The 16,113-nt window shown below is 40.3% G+C and overlaps 1 protein-coding gene across 7 annotated transcripts in view; it reads left to right on the top strand.

The window, feature by feature from the left end:
* The window catches only part of DENND5B (DENN domain containing 5B), a 190,280-nt gene that overhangs the window by 136,418 nt on the left and 37,749 nt on the right, over positions 1-16,113 (top strand). For 4 of the 7 annotated variants that reach the window (XM_032248254.1, XM_032248259.1, XM_032248258.1 and 1 more), the window contains 3 exons: positions 3,476-3,626; positions 12,380-12,473; positions 13,787-13,897. In XM_032248254.1, the coding sequence (XP_032104145.1) occupies positions 3,476-3,626; positions 12,380-12,473; positions 13,787-13,897 (356 nt within the window). The remainder of the gene's footprint in view (positions 1-3,475; positions 3,627-12,379; positions 12,474-13,786; positions 13,898-16,113) is intronic. The other 3 variants (XM_032248260.1, XM_032248255.1, XM_032248257.1) reach the window with 1 other exon arrangement.

The raw sequence follows: 16,113 nt of genomic DNA, 5'->3' as shown, positions 1-16,113 counted from the left end.
GGGTGGATCATGAGGTCAAGAGATCGAGACCATCCTGGTCAACATGGTGAAACCCCGTCTCTACTAAAAATACAAAAAATTAGCTGGGCTTGGTAGCGTGTGCCTGTAATCCCAGCTACTCAGGAGGCTGAGGCAGGACAATTGCCTGAACCCAGGAGGCGGAGGTTGCGGTGAGCCGAGATCATGCCATTGCACTCCAGCCTGGGTAACAAGAGCGAAACTCCGTCTCAAAAAAAAAAAAAAAGTAAGTAAATATGAGTCTTAGCCAGTCTTGTCTGGCAATATAATATAGTCCATTAAATATCATATTAATAACCAACATTTACAGTATGCACTATGTCAGTCATCATGCCAGGAGTTGTTTGTGAATTTTTTTTCTTTTTTTTGAGGCAAGATCTCACTTGTTGCCTAGGCTGGAGTGCAGTGGTGCCATCATGGCTCACTGCAGCCTCAACCTCTCAGGCTCAGGTGATCTTCCTACTGCAGCCTTTGGGAGAACTGGTACTACAGGCACATGCCACCACCCCCAGCTAAGTTTTTATATTTTTTATAGAGACAGGGTTTCACCATTTGCCCAGGTTATTATCTTACCTTGGTTGGTTTTGAACTCCTGGACTCAAGTGATCTACCTGCTTCAGTTTCTCAAAGTGCTGGGATTGCAGGCGTGAGTCACTGTGCCTGGCCCGGCACTCTTTTTTTTTTTTTTGAAACAGAATCTCGCTCTTGTCACCCAGGCTGGAGTGCAGTGGTGCCATATCAGCTCACTGCAACCTCTGCCTCCTGGGTTCAAGTGATCCTCCCAGCACAGCCTCCCAAGTAGCTGGGACCACAGACACACATCACCACGCCCAGCTAGTTTTCTGTATTTTTAGTAGAGACAGGGTTTCACCACATTGCCCAGGCTGGTCTCTAATTCCTGAGCTCAAACAAAACACCCGCCTAGGCCTCCCAAAGTGCTAGCATTACAGACATGAGCCGTCATGTCTGGGCTGGAACACTTATTTATATATTGTTTTATGACTGCCCACATTTTACAATTGAGAAAACTGAGAGGTTAAGTAACTTGCCTGTGGTAGCATAGCTAGTGATTGGTCGAGCCATGGTTTGAATCCAGATCTGACTGATTTCTGGCACATGAAGCCTTAACATCATGTTAGCTGTTCATTCAAGAAAGAACTATGTAAAATTTACTAGTCGACAGTTATTTTAAACATTTATGCCTGGTTCCTAACCTGTTCTTTGCCAGATAAACAGATACCTGTGACCTGACTGTCTCTCCCTTTTATTTCTTTCTCTTCAAATGCTGGAGTTATTTGACAGCAACTTTTCCTCTGAAGAAAAAAGAGGCAGCAAATGTGGAGCTTCCTTGATCTGCCTATCTTGCTTGTTTGCCTTTTCCACTTAACTTAAATAGATCTAAGTCAGGAATGAGGATGCTGAAGCTTTAGCATATGTAAGGGAGAAGTATGTAAATGATGTCTTTTATGTAACTATAGAAACATCACCCTGTTGTATTCCCACTATCAGGGTAGATCCTTGGAGCCCCTTCGGGAAGTGGCAATTACCTATGTGGTTTTGGAGATGGAGGAAGTAGAATAAATGAAATTGTCTATCCTTGTTTAGAGAATAAAAGGACTTCCAGTGCCTTAATAGCCATGTGAATAGCATAATGCCTTGTGAAAATTTCATTTCTCCCTTCCTGATGGAATTTTTTTAGATGGAACTAAGCACCAATACCTTAATTGTGTGCTTCCAGAAAATCTTTCCAATTAAAATAGATTTTTCTTTCAGCCTCTCAGAGAGTTTGGTACTCCTGCTGTCATCAGAGAAATTATATAATACTCTTGAAAATAAACCATTGTGGCCAGACACGGTGGCTCATGCCTGTAATCCCAGCACTTTGGGGAGGCCCAGGCAGGTGGATCACCTGAGATCAGAAGTTCAAGACCATCCTGGCCAACGTGGTGAAAACCCGTCTCTACGGAAAATATAAAAATTAGCTGAGCATGGTGATGGGTGCCCGTAATCCTAGCTACTCAGGAGGCTGAGACAGGAGAATTGTTTGCACCCTGGAGGTGGAGGTTGCAGTGAGCCAAGATTACGCCATTGCACTCCAGTCTGGGTAACAGAGCTAGACTCCATCTAAAAAAAAAAGGGGGGGGCAACATAAACTGATTCTGTGAAGTATTTACAAAGGCACCTTGTTCTTAAGTCACAAGATTAGCAGCTCCCACAGTGTGTTCTGTTTATCACGCAACTACCATTACTGCTTGTTCTCCCCTTTTAAGTAATTTCTAGGCAGAGGATCAGAGACCTAGTCTTGCTTCTAAAATATAATTTCTCTTATCAATTCAGTTGATTAAAATGTTTAAGATAAGGTTTTATTTGTTTGTTTACCTGAGAAATAATTTGATCATTGTTTCTTGGGTCTTTGAGACATCTTCCAATATCCCTGACTTTTAGTGGTTTTAAAATAGAAATGTTGAGTAAGCCTATCTTAACACTGACCTATTTTATTCTTCAAAAGGCCAGTTTCTTATCCTCTGGACATTTTCTAAATGCCTGCTTATTTGACTTTTTGCTGTATTACCCACTCAATCTAATAAACACTCCTAAATGACTCTTACTAATGAGAATGTGACTGCTGCTAAAAGTGAGGTAATAAACTTCACACAGTTCCTTGTTTTTACAGATGGAGAACCATGAATATTTAATAGGTCTTTGCACAAAGAAATAAAGTTAATAAGGCCATTGTGCTTGCTTCTTCCTTCCCTTTACCTTGTATTTCAACTCAAGGAAAACATTTTATTTGCTATCATTTTCTTTAATGTTGTACTTAGAACCTTATTTTTGTGTAAGAATATTGAATTTCTCACTTAAGGGACTGTTTCAATCAAAATTGTATGTTTTTCAATCCCACTGCCCTGATTTTGACAAAGGCAGAAAAATACCATGAAAATTAATCATCCAATATTTAGTTGAAGTTAACATTTTTATATTCATATTATACTAATTTCTGAAGAGCCTTTGAAAAAATTTATTTCAAGGCCGGGCACAGTGGCTCTTGCCTATAATCCCAGCACTTTGGGAGGCTGAAGAGTGTGGATCACCTGAGGTCAGGAGTTCAAGACGAGCCTGACGAACATGATGAAACCCCATCTCTACAAAAAATACAAAATTAGCTGGACGTGGTGGTGCATGCCTGCAATCCCAGCTACATGGGAGGCTGAGGCAGGAGAATCGCTTGAGCCTGGGAGGCAGAAGTTGCAGTAAGCTAAGATTGTGCCATTGCACTCCAGCTTGGGCAACAAGAGCAAAACTCTGTCTCAAAACACACGCACACATGCACACACACACACACAATTTCAGAATGTCAGAGTGATTGGGTTCTCTGTAGGTGCATGAGTGGAAGAAGCATTATTTTTGAAGGGCTAGCAATGAAATGTCTCTAATTTATTATAAATTTAATTTGTAGCCCAGTCAATTGAGCAGAGACTGATGAAAATGGATCACACTGCAATCCACCCACATCTACTTGATATGAAAATTGGTCAAGGCAAATATGAGCAGGGGTTCTTTCCAAAGTTACAGTCCGATGTCTTGGCAACAGGACCAACCAATAACAAGTAAGCATGTTCTTCACTTGAGTAGTTGGTTGAAGGAATGAATGAAGGGTGGGATGCTCTGCAACTCAAATGGACAATGCTTAACTATTAAAAATCTACCTGCTTAATTTTTTCAAAACCACATTAATGCATTTGAAATATGGATTGACATTTCTGTGAGTACTTGACCTTTAAATTCATCATTTAAAAAAAATCCAAAGACTAGACTTTTTTTTTCTTTTTCAAGAAAAAGCCACACTTGGAAAAGCCACACTTTAAATGGCAATTTAAATATAATGATAATACTGTCTAATGGAATTTAGAAAACTTAGACCTTTATCATCTGTATTAGTTTCCTAGGGCTGCTGTAACAAAGAAACCACAAACTCAGTGGCTTAAAACAACAGAAATTATTCCTCCACAATTCTGGGAGCTAGAAATTTGAAATCAAGGAATTGGCATGGCCATGCTGCCTTCGAGGCTTCTAGAGAATGATCCTTCCTTGCCTTTGCCAGCTTTAGGAGAACATGAGAGCTTAGCAACACCCTGTCACACCAAGCTAATGAGATCTTTCCAGGTGAAAGAGCCATCAAATGTCCCACCTCTGCCTTAAACTGGGCTCTGTTAAGAGGAGTGCTTCCAGAGAAGACAGGGTAGTACTTTGGGTAGCAAGATACCTTCTTAGGCTCCATCTTCCCTCTTGAAGAGCTAAAGAGAAAAATTTTTGAAGAGAAAATTTTAGTACCAGTATCCTTTTAAATACTTTTAAAAAATGGAGCACCACACAATTCTTTTACTTTACTGTTTGGTACTCCTTTATTAAAAGTATTTAAAAGGATACTGGTACTAAAATTTTCTCTTCAAAAATTTTTCTCTTTAGCTCTTCAAGAGGGAAGATGGAGCCTAAGAAGGTATCCTGAACCCAGGAGGCGGAGGTTGCGGTGAGCCGAGATCGCGCCATTGCACTCCAGCCTGGGTAACAAGAGTGAAACTCTGTCTCAAAAGAAAAAAAAAAAAAAAAAAAAAAAAGAATTGCGGCAAGGTATGGTGGCTCACGCTTGTAATCTCAGCACTTTGGGAGGCTGAGGCAGACAGATTGCTTGAGCCAAGAGTTCAAGACCAGCCTGGCCAATGTGGCCAAACCCCGTCTCTACAAGAAAAATACAAAAGTTGTCTGCTGGGCATGGTGGTGTGTACCTATAGTCCCAGCTACTCAGGAGGCTGAGGTGGGAGGATCACTTGAGCCCCGGGAGGTTGAGGCTACAGTGAGCCATGATTACACTATTGCATTTCAGACTGGGAGACAGAGTGAGGCCCTGTCTCAAAAATAAAAATAGTATTAAAAAGAATTGTGGATTAAAAACAACAACAACTTCATTTGGAGCTGGGCGTGGTGGCACATTCCTGTATCCCTAGCTACTTGGGAGGCTGAGATGGGGGGATCATTTGAGCCCAGGAGTTGGAGGTTACAGTGACCTATGATCACCACTGTTTTCCAGCTTGGGCAACAAAGCCAGACCCTGTCTCAAAAAAAACCTTGGGTCAGGCACAGTGGCTCATGCCTGTAATCCCAGCACTTTAGGAGTACAAGGCAGAAGGATCACTTGAGCCCAGGAGCTTGAGACCAGCCTGGACAACATAGGAAGACCTTGTCTTTACAAAAAAAAATACATTTTTTTTTTGAGACAAGGTCTCTGTTGCCCAGGCTAGAGTGCTGTGGCCCAATCTGGTTCACTACAGCCTTGACCTCCCCAGGCTCAGGTGATCCTCCCACCTCAGCCTCCCAATAGCTGGAACTAAAGTCACATGCCATCATGCCTAGCTAATTTTTTATTTTTTGTAGAGACAGGATTTTGCCTTGTTGCCCACGCTGGCCTCAAACTTTGGGGTTCAAGGAACCTGACATCCTTGGCCTCCCAAAGTGCTGGGATTACAGGCATGAGCCACCAGGTCAAGCCCCTACAAATTTTTTATTTTTTAATTAGGCCAAGCGTGGTGGCTCACGCCTGTAATCCCAACGCTTTGGGAGGCCTAAGTGAGTGGATCACTTGAGGACAGGAGTTTAAGACCAGCCTGGCCAACATGGCAAAACCCTGTCTCTACTAAAAATACAAAAATTAGCTGGGTGTGGTGGTTGCATGTTTGTAATACCAGCTACTTGGAAGGCTAAAGCATGAGAATCGCTTGAGCTTGGGAGGCAGAGCCAGGCATTCTGGCATGCAACTATAGTCCCAGCTGCTGGTGAGGCTCAGGTGGGAGGATAACTTGAACCTGAGAGGTGTAGGCTGTAGTGAACCATGATGTGATTGCATCACTGCACTCCAGCCTGGATGACCTTGTGAAGACCCTCTTCCAAAACAAAAACAAAAAACCCTTCATTTGATTGACGTTTCATTTAAAAGGCTATCTTAACTTTAATGAAGACAGTACTAGAGAATGGTTCACTGGAAATATGGAAAAATTACATATTCAGAATGAAATTTTCTCCTCTTATAGAAAATGCAAATCTTTATACTAAAAGTCTTGGGGAGGAAAGTTGTTTAAGAGGATTTGATATGTTGCTTACAAGACAGAAATGAGTAACTAATGACTGACATTTTTATTGTACTTACCTTAGTTTGCAGGGTTTCACCCTCCAGTGAAGGGCTGGCCATGCTTTTATAAACACTGAACTTAAAAAATGTGCTAAGAAGCCAGGTGTGGTGGCACTCCCTAGTACTAGCTACTGGGAGGCTGAGGAGGAAGTATTCCTTAAGACCAGGAGTTAGAGGCCGCAATGCACAATGATTGTGCCTGTGAATAACCTCCAGCAGAGGCAACATAGTGAGACCTCATCTTTATTAAAAAAAGAAAATAAAAGGAAAGAAAAAAAAAGTCTTAATAGACATTGATGGTTGTGAGGGTTCAAACTTTCCAGATAATGGTACTAGATACAATATTCTATTTTTCAGTAATAGATGAGAATTGAGAATTTTCCATCAGAACAGATTAGCCATCTGTTTATTTTTCATTTTATTTGTGAAGTATCCTAATTGTTTGAATCACGTTGATCTGGATAGACTTAGTTTAACAGTATTTTTTCCTTTTGATGGCATTAGATTGTTCATTCATTCATTTGGCAAATATTTATGGAACTCCTACTATATGTGAGGACTGTCCTAGTCACCAGGAGTTTATTAATAAACAAAACAACAAAAATCTCTGCTTTCAAGTGCAAATAAACAAAAAAAGGAACTTCGTATGTCAAATAATATGTCAGATGATAAGAGTTACGAAGAAAAACAGTGGGGAAGAAAAGTAGGGAGTATTTAGGAGGGAAGAGTTTAATTTTGATATCTTATAGCCTTATTTTCTTCCTTTTGCCTTATATATAATCCTTACAGTTTCCCATTTCCACACTAAGCCTCAGTCATTACATTTTCAGGTAGGTTATAGTCAAGAGAAAAGATCTCAGAACTAATTGCAGGGTAAATGGATTTATAACCATGCCTGTGTAAATGGTAGATCAACTGCTAAAGAGAACTTTATATGCTGTTTGCAACACAGAAGCAAATAAGCAGTCTTTAGTATTTCAGCAATTGTGATCATCATTGGTGAAATTACGCTCAGTAAATAAAATTTAATAATGCAGAGAATGAATTAATTACTTAACAAGATCAGGAATGTGTGGACTTCATAGTAATTTTCTTAAGCAGTGCTCATTTCCCCGTTTTGACAATAAAATTAAGTAGGCCATTTTGTCCCACCGAGCATATAGTAAGAGCTAGTTATATTTAAGTTTATCTTTTTCAGCCTGCCAAGAGCACAATTTTATGCCATTTATATTTTTGCACCTTCCTTTCATTTATTATATAAATTCATTAGTTAGTATTTATATTGTTTCATGTTTTTACTATTTATTTGGACCACCTTGCCCATTAACCCTAATTTTTAAAATCCCTGAGCAAACTTTGTGTTATACTAACCTTTTTTGCTACAGGCCTATTTTCAAGGCCTCCATATCCACCCAGGTCCTTGTACATTTTGTTTGTTATTTATATTTTATTCTTCCCCATTAAAGTTCTTTAGCTTTTGTTTATATTCTGTTTCAGATCTTAATGTGATTTTTATGGATCATTGTTTTCAGTCACCCTAGATTCTTTTTGTATCCTTTTTACAATGTTACATTGATCTTTTGCTTTGGAGACATTTCCAAGGATTCCACTTTAAAGAACTGTAACTAGATCTTTGCACATTTTTCCCTGATATAAACCTATTTCTTTTCTTAAGAATTTATTTTAAAAGGGGCTACCTTCCTTGATACCACTGTAAAATCATTGTCCAGTGTTCTCTAAATAGCTGACTGAAATAAGATTTTTCAAAAGCTTGATAGAAAGTCATATGTAAATTTTTCTTTTTCTTTTTTTAGAGACAGGGTCCCATTCTGTTGCCCAGGCTGGAGTGCAGTGGTGCGATCATGGTTTACTGCATCCTCAACCTCTCAGGTACAAGTGATCCTCCTGCCTCAGCCTCCCGAATAGCTGGGACCACAGGCACATGCCACCATGCCCAGCTAACTTTCTTTGTTTTGTATAGATAGGATCTCCCTATGTTACCCAGGGTAGTCTTGAACTCCTGGACTCAGTGATCCTCCTGCCACAGCCTCCTAGTGTGCTGGGATTATATGAGCCACATGCCCAGCTGTAAAATATTTTTAAAGCAACAAAAGAAGCAGTATTCTCATGTTAAGCTTTTTCCAAATTGGATTCTTTATTAACAAAAATAATAAATTGTTTTCAGTAATATGACTTTTTCTGAGTGGCAAAAGTGGTAATTTTTAAAATTATATCTAGCTCCATGCTGTCCAGGATGTACTCAAGAGTGTATTCAGCTGGGCATGGTGGCTCACATCTGTAATCCCAGCATTTTGGGAGTCTGAGGGCAGTGGATCATTTTAGGCCAGGAGTTTGAGACCAGCCTGGCCAACATGGTGAAGCCCTGTCTCTACTAAAAATGCAATAATTAGTTTGGCATGGCGGTGCACACCTGTAATCCCAGCTCCTCAGGAGGCTGAGGCACGAAAATCGCTTGTACCAAGGAGACAGAGGTTGCAGCCACTCTCCTCCAGCCTGGGTGACAAAGTGAGACTCTGTCTCCAAAAAAAACAAGAGTATTCTTAGGATAGTGCAATGAATACAGTTCATGAGGATGATAGGTAAGAGTTGAGAAAAATTTAAAAATAGGTTGATACAGTGTTTGCTCTTTAAAAATCTGGAATATTGTCTGGGCACGGTGGCTTACATCTGTAATCCCAGCACTTTGGGAGGCCGAGCGGGTGGATCATGAGGTTAGGAGGTAAGACCAGCCTGGCCAAGATGGTGAAACCCTGTCACTACTAAAAATACAAAAATTAGCCAGGCACTGTGGCAGGAGCCTGTAATCCCAGTTACTTGGGAGGCTAAGGCAGGAGAATCACTTGAACCCGGGCAGCAAAGGTTGCAGTCAGCCGAGATTGTGCCCCTGCACTCCAGCCTGGGCAACAGAGTGAGACTGTCTCAGAAATAATTTGGAATGTTAGAAAGTGATGGGGTTAATTTTTAATCACTCAGGATGCCATCACCATGGAATGTTAAAATGTGATACTATGCTCTTACTTAGCAAGGATGGGGGAGCAGGAGAACGGGAGTGCACACACCTTATTTTTGAAACAAAGGTTTATAGAATGTTGTACCTTTTTTCATTACTGTATCATGAGCACTCTCATGTCTTATTTATTATTAGAAATTTGAATTTTTTAGTGACTACATGAGATTTCATTGTATAGTACCCTCTACTCTTGATCATTTAGGTTGTTTTGAGTATATTACTTGATTCTACTGCTAATTGAAAAATCTGGGGCCTGGCGTGGTGGCTCATTCCTGTAATCCCAGCTACTTGGGAGGCTGAGACAGGAGAATCACTTGAACCGGAAGGTGAAGGTGGCAGTGAGCCGAGATTGCGCCATTGTACTCCATCCTGGGTGACAAGAGTGAAACCCCCCCCCCCCCCCCCCGCCAAAAAAAAGAAAGGTCTGCAATTAACTCAAAGGATTTTAGGAAGAATTATATACTAAACATGCATATGGACTAAAAGATGCATCCTAATTTCAAGAACATTTAAAAGCTAAAATGTGAGTCTTAGGATAAAGGAAATACAATTTGTTATTACATATATATATATGCTGTGATGAATATCTGTAAACCTACATGTTAGACTGCATCTCTGTTTACTTAATTGTAGTTATAGAAGGGGCAGGTGATACAGTAGACTTTGCCAGTAAGATGACTGACAGACAAGATACTGGCCCTTCTACAGGAGATTTTATAGAAAATGGAGATAAATATAAAATTCTGTGATAGATAACTATAATTGAGGTGTACAGAACAGGTAGTTAACTTAGATTTGGAAGAGTCATAGAACACTTTCTGGAAAAAAGTGGCCTCTAATCTATTTGAAAGGTAAGTGAAAGTTGGGAGAAAACTTAATGAACAAAGGCTCAGAGGTGAGAGAGCTTATCCCATTGGAAACACTGAGGTTGAAAATTGCAGGGGCTTTAAAGTAGAGTGATCAGCAGTACTAAATATAGAAGAGGGTTTGAGTAAGCTAAGAATTGAATACAAGGCATTGGACTTGGCAGTTAGGGGTTTCAGTGGCTTCATCAAGAGAATTTTTAGGGCTGGGCAGAGTGATGTAATCCGAACACTTTGGAAGGCCAAGGCGAGCAGATCACCTGAGGTCAGGAGTTTGAGACCAGCCCGGCCAACATAGTGAAACCCTGTCTCTACTAAAAAGCACAAGGGGTCTTAAGTGAGAGTCAAGGCACGGAAGAGCTAATGCAATGGAGAGAGGGTCAGTGCCTAAGATGGTGGAGTTCAGGATTTCTGAGGTAGAGGAGTTCTGGATGACTACTTGATTTAGTGTGATATCCTGGTTGCAGCTGAAGTGGACTGGTGGTTAAGTTGCATTTTAGACGACCCCAGAATTTTAAGACTAAGTTATCTACATAGTCTTTGTACTTCCCATAGCAGAGAAGAAAACAGCCTGGTTCCAAATTCTTCACTGAATAAAGATGATAGAAAGAAGTGATTAAAGATGATAATTGCTGGGTGGTTGAGTTGTATACACTAAGCTGGAACGTGTAGGTAGCTAGGCTGGCCACAAAAGGACCTTTGAATAAGGGAAAGGTTATATATTTTTAAGCCCACCATATCACCTAGGGCAGGTCTGGGTCTAGGGCATATGAGTTGAATCATTACTACCTAAAAACAAAGGTATTTGAGCTGGAAGGCAACATACATCTCTGGCCATACCACCTTGAATGCACTTGGTCTCATCTGAAAGGCAGTTTTGATACCAGCAGTTCAACAGCAGAGAAGATTATTATAGAACTAGCACTGATTTTATTAATCATTTAGAAACAATGGAGCTTACTATACTAGAACATAATAATTAGGGGAAAAGTGATAACAGATCAGAGGGAACAAAACAGAGGTCTGAGGTCTGTTTATATTTTGAGTTTTATAGGCCATGGAAAAGAGCTCAGATTTTAAACTTATTTGTCCTGCATATTTTGATACTGAGCTTATATTATAAATATTTTATTTAAAAAACTGATAAACATAAGCTATCACTTCACAGAAACACAACCATCAAATTTTAGAGCAAAGGAAACACAGTGGTCTTTGAGTGCAACCCTTAGACTTTACAGATGAGGATTCACCCTTGCGAGTTTGAATCTTTCTATTTTTCTTGAAATGAGATACCAGTGTTATCCAGGCTGGAATTCAGGGATGCAGTCATGGCACACTGCAGCCCCAAACTCCTGGGTTCAAATTATCTTCCCACTTCAGCCTCCCAGGTAGCTAAGGAGGCTACTTTTTAAGTTTTTTTTTTTTGTAGAGACAGAGTCTCACTATGTTGCCTAGGCTGGTCTCAAACTCCTGGCCTCAAGTGATCAAGCCAAAGTACCAGGATTACAGGTGTAATCATTGCACCCAGCCAAGTTTGGTAGAAATATTTCCTTGAAAAGTTGGAAACTTGACATTAGAATTAAGTAATTCTATATTAAGGATTTTGAGAATATTCTCCTTTGTATTAAAAAACATTCATAGTATTTACTTTGAGCAAGTTAAGGCATTCCTATTATGTATCTTAATATAATCAAGGACTAACTTGGTTACTATTTTACTTATTGTTATATATATAAGTATTGATACTGTGCCTTTTTTTACATCTTTTTTTGAGACGGAGTCTTGATCTGTCACCAGGCTAGGGTACAGTGGTGCAATTTCGGCTCACTGCAACCTCCGGCTCCCGGGTTCAAGTGATTCTCCTGCCTTAGCCTCCTGAGTAGCTGGGACTACAGGTGTGCGCCACCATGCCCAGCTAATTTTTTGTATTTTTTGTAGAGACAGGGTTTCACCATGTTGGCTAGGATGGTCTCTATCCCTTGACCTCCTACCTGCCTCAGCCTCCCAAAGTGCTGGGATTGCAGGCATGAGCCACCATACCTGGCCTGACCTCGTTTTTTAAAAGTACTGATTGTGGTGATAACAGCACATATCTGGAAAGATACTAAAAACCATTGGGTTGTATGCTTTAAATGAGTGCATGGTATGGTATTTTAATTATATCTTAACAGAGCTGCTATTCTTTAAAGAATTGATTTTAAAATGTGTATGTCAGCCTTTTGTGTTGAATGGTTATTTCTATTTTAAAGATAAGGAACACATTTTTAAATAATTTGGTTGTTTCAGTCGCTGGGTAAATCGGAGTGCCACTGCACAGCGCAGGAAAGAACGCCTTCGCCAGCATTCTGAGCATGTTGGGCTGGACAACGACTTGAGGGAGGTATGTGGTCTGCCTTCCTAGGGTGCCTCAAAGAAAGCGCCATGAACTAGGCTTATTCCTTCCAGCAGATGTCATTGTGTAGATTCTTAATATTCTTTTAAAAAAAACTTTACTTATAGTTTAAAATATGAATCCTTTTGTACAGACATATAGCAGAAACACCCTTTTTTCCATTTTTGTAATTTTTTTTTTTTGAGACGGAGTCTTGATCTGTCACCAGGCTAGGGTATAGTGGTGCAATCTGGGCTCACTGCAACCTCCAGCTCTCGGGTCTAATTGATTCTCCAGCCTCAGCCTCCCGAGTAGCTGGGATTACAGGCCCCCACCACCACACCCAGCTAATTTTTGTGTTTTCAGTAGAGACAGGGTTTCATCATGTTGGCCAGGATGGTCTTGATCTCTTCACCTTGTGGTCTGCCTGCCTTGGCCTCTCAAAGTACTGGGATTACAGGTGTGAGCCACCATGCGTGGCCAATTTTTGTAATTTCAAGACATCTAAAATAAGGCTCTAAAACAAGTCTTTCTGTGTATTACATCAGGTAAAGATCAAGTTTAGGATAAATTTTTAGTTACTATGTCTCCTATAGGGAGAAAAGTTGTCTACTGGAGAAGTGTAGACATTTCTAAGTTTTAAGCATAATTTAATTATAGTAAGTAATGTGATGTACTTGCCTATGCTTTATTCTTTGCTGGCACCATTTTTTTTCCTTGAATATCTAAATCTACTTTATATTTTTGAAAGTGTTCTGAAATTATTTTTAGATCCTTATACTTTTACTCTTTGTAAATAAAACCATAATTATACAGTTGAATAATTACAAGTAAGTTTTGATTTTTTTTTCTTTTTGAAATCTGCCACAATTAAAATACATATATATATATATTTCTTATGTTTTGCTATATTGCCCAGGCTCGTCTCGAGCTCCTGGGCTCAAGTGATGCTCCTGCTTCAGCCTCGCAAAATATTGGGATTATGGATGTGAGCTACCACACCCAGCCTATTTCTTATGATCAAAAGAAAGATGTAGTCAGAAAACCTGTTCATTGTTTTCTAGAATCAAATTTATAGAAATAAAGCAGAAAACATTCCAAACATCTGTTTTTGTGTTCATACATGTGTGATTTTAAACATTTTATTAAGAACTGAAGCATCATCTGTGTAGTGTTTTGTTTTTATTTTTTGCTACTGTATTTTTTTCTCTCCCCTCTCTTTTGCTGTGATTTTACCGTATGCATGCTTGTTCTGCTTGTCTCTTTCTCCCTTTCCTTTTCTTTTTTGCTTTTCTGTCATTGGCACTTCTCCATCCTCTTAGCCTTCCGGGGAACTTTTGGTCTGTCAGAACTCCATGGCATTCTGGGAGTGGGATCAGGGTCTACCTCCTCCTGCACGACTTCCTAAAAAATCCTTCTCTGAGTGCTGCCTGGTATGTTCTTTGCCTGAAAGTACTTTACCAGATGTTTCCCCAATCTTGTCTTTGGTGTTATTTGAATGTTACATATGTGTGAGTGCATATAGCTCTAGAATGCCTCACATGACCTTGTGATGTGAACTCACACTCCCCGTTTTGCTTCCTGCTTCCTGTTGTGTTTAGTCCCTTTCTGTGTTTCTGTGTGCTAATATGAGTAATTCTATGCTGCTGACATGTAAAACTAACCATTCGGATCTCTGATCACTGGGATTTTTTTTGGTGCCAGATAGCAAATTGCTTTACTTCAAAAGGGAAAATGTATTAAATATACAAACTCCCCTTTATTTAAGTGTTTTCTAGAAGTACAGATGTGATTCAACTTTAAATAGCCTTTCTTTTGCTGGACTTTTTATCTCTACAGAATTTTAACTTCCCCTTCCTGGTGTGTATTTTATGTAGTCAGAAAATTCGGTCATCAACATAGAATCTCAGTGCCAAGAGGAATCTTTAAGGTCATCTTGTCCAATTTGACATGATTAATTGAAGTTCAAGAGATTTGCCCAGAGTTAAAAGCACACAAAGACAGAGCTGGGCCTATAGCCCAGGAATCCTGACTTCTAGGCCACTATTCTTTCCATTTACCTTGCATGCCAGCTTGCATTAACCGCAGTTCACTTGAGGCCACAAGAAACTTAGAATCTTGCTTCTATTTTCCCTCCATATTAGCTTAAATCTACTTTATTTTACAACAGTATTCTCTTAACAAGTTGAACACCAGGTAAAGGGCTAGGGTGTTTATTAGAAAATTCTGGGAGAGCCTGTATTAAAGAGCAGTTAGTCTGGTGTTTATTGAGTAATAGGATGGATATATTTTTTTTCTCTTTTTCTTTTTTTGAGACAGAGTTTTGCTCTTGTTGCCCAGGTTGGAGTGCAGTGATGCAATCTTGGCTCATCGCAACCTCCACTTCCCTGGTTAAAGCAATTTTCCATCCTCAGCCTCCGGAGTAGCTAGGATTACAGGCGTGCACCACCCTGCCCACCTAATTTTGTATTTTTAGTAGACACGAGGTTTCTCCACGTTGGTCAGGCTGATCTCAAACTCCCAACCTTAGGTGATCTGCCCACATCAGCCTCCCAAAGTGCTAGGATTACAGGCATGAGCCACCTCGCCTGGCCGAATAATAGGAAACATTTTCATAGGTAGTTCCTAGTAGTTTGTTGTGTTTGTCTTCAGCAGAAATAAAGAACATAGTAGTAATCTCAGAAGAAATCTGGGGTTACTTCTAGACTTTATTATAAAAGCATTTCTTGTGAAAGGTGTCTCTTGTATATTTTTCATCTTGAAATATATTTTTTCCTCCAGATGATATATATATATATTTTTTGAGACAGAGTTTCACTCTTGTTACCCAGGCTGTAGTGCAATGGCACGATCTCGGCTCACCGCAACCTCTGCCTCCTGGGTTCAAGCAATTCTCCTGCCTCAGCCTCCCAAGTAGCTGGGACTACAGGCGTGCGCCACCATGCCCAGCTAATTTTTGTGTTTTTAGTAGAGATGAGGTTTCACCCCGTTGACCAGGATGGTCTCGATCTCTTGACCTTGTGATCCACCCGCCTCGGCCTCCCAAAGTGCTGGGATTATAGGGATGAGCCACCATGCCCGGCCTCCAGATGATATTTTTATCATCACTTGTTTATTTTAGAGGCACTTGCTCTGTTTTTGCAACTTGCAGAGGCAGCCTCCCTTCTTTCTGTGAAGAGAGGATGCTTGCTGCCCCTGGTATCCTTTCTGTTCATGTCCATAGAATGTTGCTAGTTCTGTGGCTCCAGCAGAGATGCTCAGAAGAAGACTTTGCACATGGCCCTATGGAATCCACTGTTGGCTAATAACTGTACCTGCCACATATGTGCTAGGAGCTCAGTAAATTGGTCACTCAAAGGAGAGCCGCCATCTAACTTGTTTTCATTTATATAAAACAGGACATAAACTTTAAATAGGGCTTAATTTGTTTGTTTGTGTTTTGAGAGAGTGAGACAGAGTCTCACTCTCTCCAGGCTGGAGTACAGTGGTGTGATCTTGGTGCCATCTCAGCTCACTGCAACCTACGCCTCCTGAGTTCAAGTGATCCTCCTGCCTCAGCCTCCTGAGTAGCTGGGACTACAGGTGTGTGCCCCACAAGCCCAGCTAATTTTTTGTGTGTATTTTTAGTAGAGACAGGGTTTCACCATGT

Source organism: Sapajus apella, unplaced genomic scaffold, assembly GCF_009761245.1.
Source record: "Sapajus apella isolate SASKATOON/1434 unplaced genomic scaffold, GSC_monkey_1.0 scaffold66, whole genome shotgun sequence".
Lineage (NCBI taxonomy): Eukaryota > Metazoa > Chordata > Mammalia > Primates > Cebidae > Sapajus > Sapajus apella.
This window is presented reverse-complemented; position numbering and strand designations above follow the sequence as displayed.